The 12,015-nt window shown below is 37.9% G+C and overlaps 1 protein-coding gene across 11 annotated transcripts in view; it reads right to left on the bottom strand.

The window, feature by feature from the left end:
• The window catches only part of CCDC171 (coiled-coil domain containing 171), a 256,020-nt gene that overhangs the window by 144,924 nt on the left and 99,081 nt on the right, over nucleotides 1–12,015 (bottom strand). For all 11 annotated transcript variants that reach the window (XR_007773169.1, XM_050944127.1, XM_050944126.1 and 8 more), the window contains 3 exons: nucleotides 10,358–10,584; nucleotides 9,509–9,691; nucleotides 7,430–7,615 (listed from right to left, as the gene is read on the bottom strand). Coding sequence is in view for 10 of the 11 variants with exons in the window: in XM_050944127.1 (XP_050800084.1) it covers nucleotides 7,430–7,615; nucleotides 9,509–9,691; nucleotides 10,358–10,584 (596 nt within the window). In the remaining variant the exon portion in view is untranslated. The remainder of the gene's footprint in view (nucleotides 1–7,429; nucleotides 7,616–9,508; nucleotides 9,692–10,357; nucleotides 10,585–12,015) is intronic.

The following is a 12,015-nucleotide window of genomic DNA, read 5'->3' on the forward strand; positions in this document are numbered from 1 at the left end:
ATCTAAAAAGGGCTTGAGTAACATTCCTACTCTTGGCCAATAAAACAATTACTTGTAGCAAGCAGAAGAAAAAAATACAAATAGGACATTTACCTTGGAATTTGAGTACTATTTTACTTAATATGAAAAAAGTAAAAACTTGAACAATACTTTGAACTTTACTAGCACTTCACATTGCACTTTTAGCAAATTACTACTATGGGATTAATTTACAAAACTGAACATAAGAATTACAGAAGAATGAAAAAAACCACTAAAATTGCAAGTGATGCTACAACTCTTCAGATAATATCAAACTCAATTCTGCAATGCAAATTGTTATGATTTTACTTTTTGCAGGTTTAGAACAAAATCTGGGAATCAAAAACGACTGAATGTAAATATAGTCTGTCATTTAAAACAAAGAGTAAGAAATACTGTATTCCATAGCCCAGGAATATAATTTTTCTGCCTTTTCTCTTTTATTCTGCTCATTGCTAATATATGTCCAGAAGGGCTCATATGAAAGAGTATCTAGAAAGACCTTTAGCAACTTATTTGCTACTGGGAGAAACCTTTTGTCAATAACTATGGTGCGACTCCATTATTTTCTAAAGATCATGTGCTGCCCTCTATCCCGGCAACCAACTCTCATTGATATCAATAAGAAATCCATGCACAGAGTGAAGGAAATATATGGCCACAAAAATTTGACTATACAGTAATTCAAGTGAGGGAGGTAAAGCACCAGTTTTCTTTTTCAAATGATGTGATCACTGGAATGGAGAAAAGCAGTGCCACTCTTAGATCCTCAATAACCAGTGAACTACTGCAATAATTACAGAACAGTATAATATAATTAACAGTTGTTTTTACAGGTGCTGAATAGAGTTATATATAAAATTACAATTCTCGAAAAGAGAAACTTTATTGTTTGCATGTGTTTGTAATTTTCTAAAACATTAGTAACAATGCATATTTTATGGACAGCCTACAACAGTTCAAAGATGAAAGCTGAAACTTACATTTAAATTACTTTCTTAATTGATTCACATTCATGTTTTGAGAGACACTGTGTTGATACCGCTACAATAGCAAACAAAGAGAGATGAAGAGGTGGAGCGCAATCCACTTCCTATCACAAATATTCAAGGAGGAAGGTGTGCGGCCCCACAGAACCACGTAAAATGCATCGATCTCCCCTGCCACATGGAAGGGAGGTCATCTGCCTCTGTGGCAGCATCCCTCTCTTCCTGTGGATCCCACGGAGGGTGTTCTATGGTGCAGAGAAGTGGATGGGCTGAGAACAGAAGGGCTAGACTAGGGGGTGGGTCATTGACTCACAAAAGCTTTTGAAGGAAGACCATCTAGAAAACAGTCAGTTGTGGAGACTGGATGAGGGGAAAGGTGGAGGATCAGTGGAGATACCATGTGCTTTTTCTATAATTTACCTCCTTTATTTTACAGGTGAACAAAGGTAGTGATAATGATCAAGAATTTAAATACAGGACAGAGTGTCTAACCTGTGGCTCATTATGGCATGGGGGGAAAAAAAGCCACAACTTTCCCTACTGAGAATAGGGCAGGTGGAAATCCTAATTTAAAATCTATTCTTAGCTACTTTATAAATTATTTAGGTGCTGAGAACATACAATATACAGAAACTTTTAAACAACTAAAACATTTAACTAATTAATGAATTATGAATTTTAGTCTCCAACCAATTCAGAGGGGAACACGCTCTCTTTAACATGCTAAATTTGATTAATATAGTTTCCTATTAAGTTGTACACTAATGAATAATCAGTTACATTCTTTAATGAACAGCTTTTAATTTAATAGAGACAATGTGTAGAACTGCCTCTTCTTGCCAATGTGACATAAAAGTTACTGGGAATCAACTGCATCCCAGAGAACATCCTAAAGCTCGACTGTCACTCTAGCAACAAAGCTCACGGGAAGTGATTAAAAAACAAACTCAAAAAAATAAATTTTCTGTTTTTATAGTGAGTGTGTCCTTAGTGATTCTCTTTGAGGAGGATGTCATATACAAAGTCTCCTACTGAGTATGATGGGTGACTTTTTTTTCCTATAAAAGTTAAAACACTGCATCATCTACAGAGACTGCCTTTGCCATGTATCAAAATGACTTGGTGGCATTCTCTAAGTCTGTGCAACGATGCAAATAAAACAATTAAAATAATTCTCTAATGAAAACATTTATACTATTAGTACAAAAACAACAAAGCCACCCAATCTAAGCAACAAATTCTGGACCATATTCTCCATAAGTGTGCACCACTAAAGGGCTGCAGCAGCAGGTACTATTTTATAGTACAGGTACAATTGCAATGGCGCAAGGTACCTGCAACGTCCCTTCCAGCAGATGTAAGTTTGGCTCTCTATGATTCAATTTAGTTAAAGAACACTACGCTTTTTAAAAGGAGGGTATAGTTATGGCTATCTATATATAATGATTTAGAATATCTAAAAAATCCAAACGGCTCATCTCAACTCCAGTCTAGATGGGACTGCTACAGTAAATACGTTTTCAAAACTCCAGGACTGAACTCTGCTCTTGCACAGTTATAGATCAAGAGTAACTTCACTGAAATCAACAGAGCCACTCAGGGTTAATGATAGCATAAATGAGATCAGAGTCTAGCCTCGGATGTTATTCCCCTTTAAATAATGTTTAATTCTTTTGGACTAGATCAGTAATAAGTTACAGGATGCAACAAGGCACTGAACTCAGAACTAAAAGATGTATGCAAGATATTGCCCTGTTCATTATCAATTTACAAGGAATCTTTTCATAAATTACTGTGAAATAAAATTCTTTATTCTTTCAATTATATTTTATAGTACTAACATCCATCTCTAAAATGAATTGGAGATATTATCTATCTATCTATCTATCTATTGATAGATATAGTGCCTGTAAGTAGGTAAAATAAGGATTTTACTGTTTGGAATTAACACATGCTTTCAGCGGAAGTAAAATTCTATACTTTGTGCTTTGGATACTTGGTTAGCAAACATAAAAAGCTATCTTTTTCTACACAGACAGTTGGGATCAGAACTAGTAATTTACCTAATCTTACATCATTTGTTTTATTAGAATTGTTGCTTACTTCTATGTGACCTTGAAATGTAATTGGCTACCATATATGTGTCTCAGTGGTAAATGCCATTAGGAAGATAAAAATATATGGGATTAAAATCTAAACTGATAAGGCTAAGAAATTAAGCAACACTACTTTAATAAACCTCCTTTATGAAAGTAAGTGAAAGCTGAGATATCTTCTTACTGATTACTACTGAAGTGTGTATAAATTTCAAAGCAGGGAATCAAATTTCAAAATGCCGAACAATTTCTTCATTTTATTCTTTGTTAGAAAATTATGACAAACTGATATCTTAAGGTAATCATGTTTTTAAAAAAGATTTAAATGTATACTATTTTAGCATCAGCTGTTAAAACTTCATCACAATTATTCCTTTGTCAAATTCAGTTAAAAATTCATCTTAAAATGTGTCACTTTTTATACAATGCTTTTGTGTTGGGTTCATTTATAAATTAAGTGTATTTAGACAGTGTGATAGGACATGATCTTTCAGTTATATATCTTTAATTAAAAGAATGATCTTGCAGTCACAAAAAAGGGATTGTCTGAATCGAAGCATCTGAAGAGAGACTACCTGCCAGTTAAAATATGTGGGACACAAGTACAAATTATTCTTTTGCCTGTGACATTAATCCTAAATAGATGTAGGATTCAGGCAACTAGCAACAAAAGCTTTTGATAAACCAAACAGATATTTAATTTTTAAAAATTTGAAAAGTAATGAGTTCTTAATACAAACTATTTCTATCACTTTTTACCGCAATACTTCTATATCATGAAAATTCTTACTCCCCAAATCCAAGAAATATTTAAAAATGCAACTATTCTTTGGATTGTTTTATTGACTTTCAGAATAACAATCTGAAGAGGAGTGAAAGCTATTGGAAAGAAAAGAGCAAGGTGTAGAGTAGAGGATGATATGTAAATAGAATATAATATTTTATAGGTTCAAACAAAGCCAGAGGTTAAGAAAAAACTGGGGAACATTAATATCTATGCTAACCTACTACTTGGTTGGTTTTTTAAAAATTATCTTCCCTCAGTGGTTCTAAAATAATCTCAGTAGCCAATACTAAAAATGACAAAATAGTCAAGGCTGGGCACCTAGTTGGCCGTATTCCCTTCAAAAAAGTTATCAGTGGAGGAGTTTTGAGCACAATAGTTGTCCTTGGGCCAAACAAGCCAAAGAAAATATCAACATTGTCAGAACTGTGGATGTTGTCCATTCTATTTTCTGCATAGTTTCTCAAAAGTGACTATTAATACAAATGTGAAATGTGGAATGCAATCTTTCAAAGATCCATTTCCTCCACATTCTTGGATTTCACTCTATCATGAGAGGGTAAAATCTCAGCCTGTTCCAGTGGATTATATTTATGCAATCTAGCCAGAATAAACCATAATTTCCCAATAGCCAACAACTGTTGGAGGTGTGAACGGCAAAATTATGACAATAAAGTATACTACAGTGGAAAGGGCTATATGAATTTTTTCCTCAAAAAACAAGCTTAGAAATAGGAAGTGTATCCTCCAACTAATATAATACATTATTCTAAAGGAAAGGGCCATCTTCGTTTCTGAAGACTAGAAAACGAAATCCTCCATTTTAGTGAACAGATCTTAGAAAGAGGACATTTTAATTGCTTCCTTACTATAAAAAAGCTAGGAAGTAATCCATTAAGTTTGGTTACATACCATGTAGGAGTATATAAGGCAATTTGCAACTAATTCCAATGAAGATTTCTAATTATAACAACAACAACTATCTCCTACTGTGAACTACTACTTCTCTTCTGGCCCCTTCCGTAGCGTCCACCACTCTAAAGAAAACCCCACATTTTTGACCTGACACCTCTTCCTAACTACCATCTCCATTCCCCCCATTTCACCTATTAGCTCTTGACTAGGCCAATTATAACTGCTGCTTTAGATGACATTATCTATTTATATTTGGTCCATTTTTTTAAAAAAGCCTTTACAAACCCCAAAAGTAATAGAACGGTTTTCATAGTGTATATCAATATATATAAAAATACAATGCCCTCTGTTCCATCTTCATCCTCTTTGATCCCTTTACTACCTCTGATATTGTTGATTACTCTCTCGTCAGCACCCTGTATTCTATTGGTGTTTGTAGCCTGTATTATTGGTTTTCTTCCAGCCTCCTGACTTCTCTTCTTTCACAGTTCATCTTCCTCCCCTCTCTGTTGGATTCCCACAATACTCTGTTATTGGCCCCCTCCTTTTCACCTCATCATTGAGCAATCCCATGGTAAATTACATATGCATTATGCCAATGACTCTCAAATCTATATCTGCATACCTCAACTCTTTTTTTGTCCACTTCCAAATACAGAACCATCTCTCCAAAATATCCTGACATGTTTGCTGTCAGCTCAAGATTAACACATCCAACACTGAGCTCTATTTTTCTTCCTAAACCTGTCCCATTTCATCACTCTGTCACAAGTGACACCCCTATTTTCCCTATCACTCACATTTGCAACATCGTGTTACATCTTTCTCCACAATGTATTGAAGAACCAACCCTTTCTTTCTGACCTGAAGGTATAATAGTTGTCCATGCTCTGCTACCTTTTGGCTTGTCCAAAATGCAATTGCAAAAATTATAGATTATGACACTTCTCTGAATACCTCTACTAGCTCTTACTAGTTCACATCAAGTTTAAACTTCACACTCTTATCTTAAAATACCTGTTCAGCTCCATTCTAGCCTATATATAATATATGGTAGTGGTAAATTCTCCATCACATTTAAATCAAGATTGGATCCCTTTCTAAAAAATATGCTCTAGTTTGATTACAAGCTATTTGGCTTGATGTAGGAATTATTTGGAGAAAGGTTATGTTCTGTGATATGCAGGAGGTCAGACTAGATCATCACAATGGTCTCTTCTGGCTTTAATCTATTATTCTGATTTCTGATCATATTTGTTCTCCACTCCTTCATTTTGGCAAAATTGTAGTCTTGACGTTCCCTTCATTTGCTTTTCCCCTTGTTATCCCTTATGCAAGGGACAGCTTCTAAATCCTAATGGGACAGGGCCCCTACTCCTTTTACTCGCTCCAGTGTATGCTAAACTGAGTTAAATGCTTTCTCCGCCCAAAGTTACATATGAGGAGAGAGTGAAATCAGAATAACTACTTTTTTTAAAAGTCTATATTGACTACCTGTGTGGGGGCATGGCTACACTTCAGATGAAGAGCGCTGTAAGTTAAACCAGCCCTTGGAGAACGCAGTAGGGAAAGCGCTGCCGTGTGTTCACACCGTCAGATTCAAGCGTACTGGCATAGCCACATTAGCAGCTCTTGCAATGCCGCAGAGAACAGCACATTGTAGTAGCTATTCCAGCATGCAAATGGCTGCAACGTGCTTTTCAAATGAGGGGGTGGGGTGCAGTGTGGCAGGGAGTGTGTTGTGTGTATGTGAGGGGAGAGAGAGTGGGCTTTTGGGGGTCTGAAAGTATGTCAGCATGCGGTCTTGTAAGTTCAGACAGCAGCAGACCTCCCTTTGCCCCGCCTCTCTCTCTCACAGCAAGCAACATTCGACACTAATGGCAAATAAGCATGCTGGCCGTCAGAAATGAAGCTTTGAAAGGGCATATCTGCATTCCTACAGCCAAGTTAAAAAAAACAACAAAACAAGAGTGGCTACTTGACTTAATGGGATTATGGGACGTTTCCGGAGGCAGAGTAAAGCGCAGTAATGCAACACTCCGTTCATACTGACGCCGGGGTGTTTCAGCCGAGGTGCTGCAAGCGTTATGCTTCTCATGGAGATGGATTACCAGGAGTGCTCCAGCTGCAAAGTCCAGGCGCTGAGCTGCAGAGTCCAGGAGCTCCAGCTGCAGAGTCCAGTGTGGATGGGTCGTGAGTTAGGGCACCTGGGGCTGCTTTAATGCGCTCTAAACTTGCAAGTGTAGCCAAGCCCTCAGTGTCATCCTCTCTATCTTTTAGATTATGAACTCAAGACAGGGATTGTCTTGATTTGTATCTTGTACAGGAACAAATTAATTGTCAATGCTTAACAAATAAATAGTGATCACATTTTCCAGCGCACATATGCCGCTCCCAATATTAAAAATGTATGCTATACCCACAAGACCTCACCATAAAAGGTAATAAGTATCTCCTGATAGCCCTCAACCTTCATTGGATTGAGTAATCCTTATTCCTGCAAACACTCCCATTTACTTTCATGGGATTTTTCATGAGAGTACTTGTGAGGGCTGCCAATATTGGCCCATGCACTTGAGAGGCAAACAACTTCTCTTCTCTATTTAGAAGCAATATTGTCCTACCTTTACAGCTTCACTTAGGGTTTGGTTTTTGTCCGCTTCTTCACTTGAGTGCAATTCCAGTTTATAATTTAACTCCTGTAGCTGTTGTGCCTGCTCATTCAAAAGCATTTGTGCCTGCTGCTCTCGATGTAATGCATTATTCAGTTCTTCACATGCACTTTCAAATCTCTCATGGGTGATCAATTTCTGATAAAGGAAATAAATTGTGTTCTATCATGGAATAACTCCATTGTTTATACACTTCACCTTTAGAATTCCACTTACTAATACACAACATTCTAATGCAAAAAGTTTTTAAATGCTCAATATCTGCCCAAGAGACCTTTTTTTCCTAAAGTGAAGCTCATTGCAAAACACTGTTAAATTACTTTATTTGTTGCATTTTCTCAAGAAAATCTGTAGTGTATTTACAAAGTACACTGAAATTTTGTGTGTGTGATTCCAAAACAGATCAAAGAGGACATCAATTGTTAAAAAAAGTGTTTACTAAAGGAGGGAATTTGCAGATGAGCATTTCGGCATTTCAGTACACACCCTGTTAAACCCTTATAAATTCCTGTGTGGACCTGATTCTCACAGAGTGCTCCAGAAGACAAAGAAAGGAAGTGCCTCCTGAGGGACAGCACTTAACTGACAATCTAAAAAGTGACAATTTAATCTGACAATTTAAGAAAGCGTAATGGAAAAAAGCCTGTTAAAAACAAAACTGAAGACATGAGATATACTTGTTCAGCTGTTCTACCTGCTGGAGACAAGCACAATGGACAGACCCTTGATGTGGGAAAATTAGGTTACAGAACACTTTGATCTTCAATCTCCACTGTTTGACGCAGACTACATTAATACACAATAGGGAATTTTTAGTTCATGACAGCATGGTCCACACAGCCCACTTAGTGCACAACACGTTGGTGTGCTTAAGAAATCATACCCCCTAATGCACATGATTGTTAGGTGTCGACAAGTCCTCAGAAAATAAATCCATCACAATTTGTGGAAGCTACTACACATCCCCAAAACAGGATGTTTCTACACATACCAGGGAAGCTACACAGCACTCATAACTGTTCATTCCCTTTTCCTGGATGAAGATTGACTTGATCTGAATGCCCTCTACAGAAAAGAGCTCAGAGTTTTGTTAGGGGAGGCGGTGAAGATGCCCAGTACGTCTCCAACCTCCTAGAGGAGAATGAATTACCCCCTGACAGCTGTGCAGAGTCTGTCACGTGGTTACAATGGAGAACAGTCTCTGATCTGCAATGAGGACGCATCAGTCTGAAAAAACCTCCACTCCCTGCACAGTCAAGAGATGGAGGATACAGCCCTTGAAGTAATTCCATTGATCCTGTGCTGAACAGTTTGGGTTGTTTTTTTTTAAAAAGATAAAGGGACCTGTTTTTAGTCCCTCCCTTTCATCCCTACTAGCTGTAGCTGTGCAGTGATCAACACGGCCTTATGGCTGTAGTAAATCCAGTGGCTCCGGGAAAAGGCAGAGAGAGAGGGTTTGGCAAATACAGGCTGCTGGGGATGTGGTAAAATCATCTGCATAAATTCTCTCCCACAAGAGAAAAACTATTCTCAAGTTTGCACTTATTGACACAAACTAGCTTCAGAACTTGACCCATAAAAAAAAGATACAGTAAAGAAGTGTGTCAGAATATGGAGCAAGGGTAAAATAGAGCTTAAAATATTGTGTTTATGCTGTACAATGTTGTCATGAATGTACCGTACTTATTAAAAATGCATGACTGCCCTATCTGAGGGGCTATATACGTTCTGTATGGTGTGTAAATCAGAAATGAACATTTTCAGCATGTGAAAGAAAAACTGGGTCTGTCAAAGAGCAAACGTGTAATTCACCCAAAATATCTCATTCTGCAAAATAAAAAGAAACTCCTATGGAAAAGAGTCACTTTTTAATACATATGGCTTGCAGCTTGGTGACATTCATGGGGCAAGTTTTCTGGAAAATTCTGTTAATAATTGGATTTATACTTATTTTTCTAAAGAACACAAATCAAAAATATGTAAAAGGAGGCTTTCCTTTAAGCCAGTCTTTTCTAAATTAAATATACTTACAGATTGCTTAAATGCATTTAATTGCTCTTGCAGGCTCTGGGCTTTGTCAGCCTCTTTTTTCATCTCATTCAAATTCCGTTTGAATTCTGTGAGTTCTAAGCGTAGTGAACGGCGTTCCACTTCTGCTGTGTGCAGCCTTTGTGTAAATTCAAATATTTGCTTCTGCAAGGATGCTATGCTTTTCTGTGAGTAAATGGAAATAATTTTATGTACTATAAAATGTGCTATTTTAGCAATAAATCAAAAGTATTTAATACCCAAGCAAATTAAATGAAGCTTTCATTCTGCACACATCCACCAACACACTAACACACACATTAACATGCACAGGCACACACAAAGATCACTATTTCACCTGCTGTTGTGGGTCATTGAAAAATTCCTAAATGCATACATACATACATAGAGTAGATATCTGGGGAGATGTTATACTGAGTTTCTGCAAAAACATAACTTGTATTTTGCATTACTAAAGTACACTGAAAGAAGAGAAGGCGAAAACATTTTTTTAACAAAATCATTAATCTTAACTTCAAAAGGAGTTATAGGATGTTCTTACAAAGAAAATTCAATTTTGCCAGATTTTAGAAAAGAAAAATTGTTGCAAGCTTAATACAACCAAATCTCATGCCTTACAATTATTTTATTTTATATTAAAAAATGTAACCGATTCAGGGCCCAATCTTTTCTGGTGTAAATCGCCATTTAATTTTGTAAACAAGTTAGTTAAATTAAAGTCAGCTGTGAAGCACAACCTGAAAATAAAATAAGCATAACTATTTTGAAAGCTCTACTATAATTATTCTGTGAAATTTTATATATATATAAATCAGCAAGAAATACACATACTCTAATGGGTATTCTATCACCTAGTCCAGCTTTTAGCGCCTGTGCATTTATTTTATGAAGTCCACGAGCCAGTCTTTGAACCAAGGAGTCCTTCTCTACATATGTGATGGTCCTGCTGCTATCCACTGCTACAGTCTCCATTAGTACATTAAGTTTGTCCATGAGTTTTGAAAACGAATTCCTGGCTGCACTTATGAGTAAGTGTCCACAAAGCCAGGAATTTGGATCTTTAGAAAAAAGAAAAGAAAAGAGAAATACATATTTAAAAAGTAAGTTTTTTCTTATTATTTTATAAAAACATATACATGTCCGAATAAGATTGTTGGGAATGTTGCCACTGAACTAAGGGAGGAAGACTCAACTCACTGGGCTTGAACCTTAAATCCTTACTCAGGGTACGTCTACACTACAGGATTATTCCGATTTTACATAAACTGGTTTTGTAAAACAGATTGTATAAAGTCAAGTGCACGTGACCACACAAAGCACAATAATTCGGCGGTGTGTGTCCCTGTACCGAGGCTAGCGTCGATTTCTGGAGCATTGCACTGTGGGTAGCTATCCCGTAGCTATCCCATAGTTCCTGCAGTCTCCCCCACCCATTGGAATTCTGGGTTGAGATCCCAATGCAAAAACAATGTTGCGGGTGATTCTGGGTAAATGTCGTCACTCAATCCTTCCTCCTGTCCCCCCATTTGTGTGATGAAGTAATAAAGAATGCAGGAATAAGAAACACTGACTTTTTAGTGAGATAAAATGAGGGGGAGGCAGCCTCCAGCTGCTATGATAGTCCAGGCAGGACATTAAACAGTGGAGGGGAGAGGAGCCCAGCCTCCCGCTGCTATGATAATCCAGGCAATACAGAATCTTTTCTTTAGACATGAAAAGGGGGGGCTGATGGAGCTCAGCCCCCAGTTGCTATGATGAAGACGGTTACCAGCCGTTCTGTACCATCTGCCGGGAATGACCGGGAGTTATTCCTATTTTTACCCATGCGTCCCCGGCCGACCTCACCTTAGGCCAGCCAGGAGCACTCACGGGATGATGACGAAGATGGCTATCAGTTCTTTTGCACTGTACCATCTGCCACTGGGGAGGGAGGGGAGAGGATGCTGCTGCTCAGTGCCGCAGCACCGCGTCTACCAGCAGCATGCAGTAGACATACGGTGACATGGAAAAAAGTTGTTTCTTTACTTTTTTCACTTTTCTTTCATGGGGGGGGGGGAATTGACGAGATATATCCTGAACCACCCCGGACAATGTGTTTGACCCTACAGGCACTGGGAGCTCAGCCAAGAATGCAAATTCTTTTCGGAGACTGCGGGAACTGTGGGCTAGCTGGAGTCCTCAGTACCCCCTCCCTCCCTCCCTCCCTCCATGAGCGTCCATTTGATTCCTTGGCTTTCCATTACACTTGTCACACAGCACTGTGCTCTGGCCTCTGTCTATCATAGCCTGGAGATTTTTTCAAATGCTTTGTCATTTCATCTTCTGTAATGGAGCTCTGATAGAACAGATTTGTCTCCCCATACAGCAATCAGATCCAGTATCTTCTGTACGGTCCATGCTGGAGCTCTTTTTGGATTTGGGACTGCATTGCCACCCGTGCTGATCAGAGCTCCACACTGGGCAAACTGGAAATGAAATTCAAAAGTTCG

The sequence above is a fragment of the Gopherus flavomarginatus genome, chromosome 3 (assembly GCF_025201925.1).
Source record: "Gopherus flavomarginatus isolate rGopFla2 chromosome 3, rGopFla2.mat.asm, whole genome shotgun sequence".
Classification (NCBI taxonomy): Eukaryota; Metazoa; Chordata; order Testudines; family Testudinidae; genus Gopherus; species Gopherus flavomarginatus.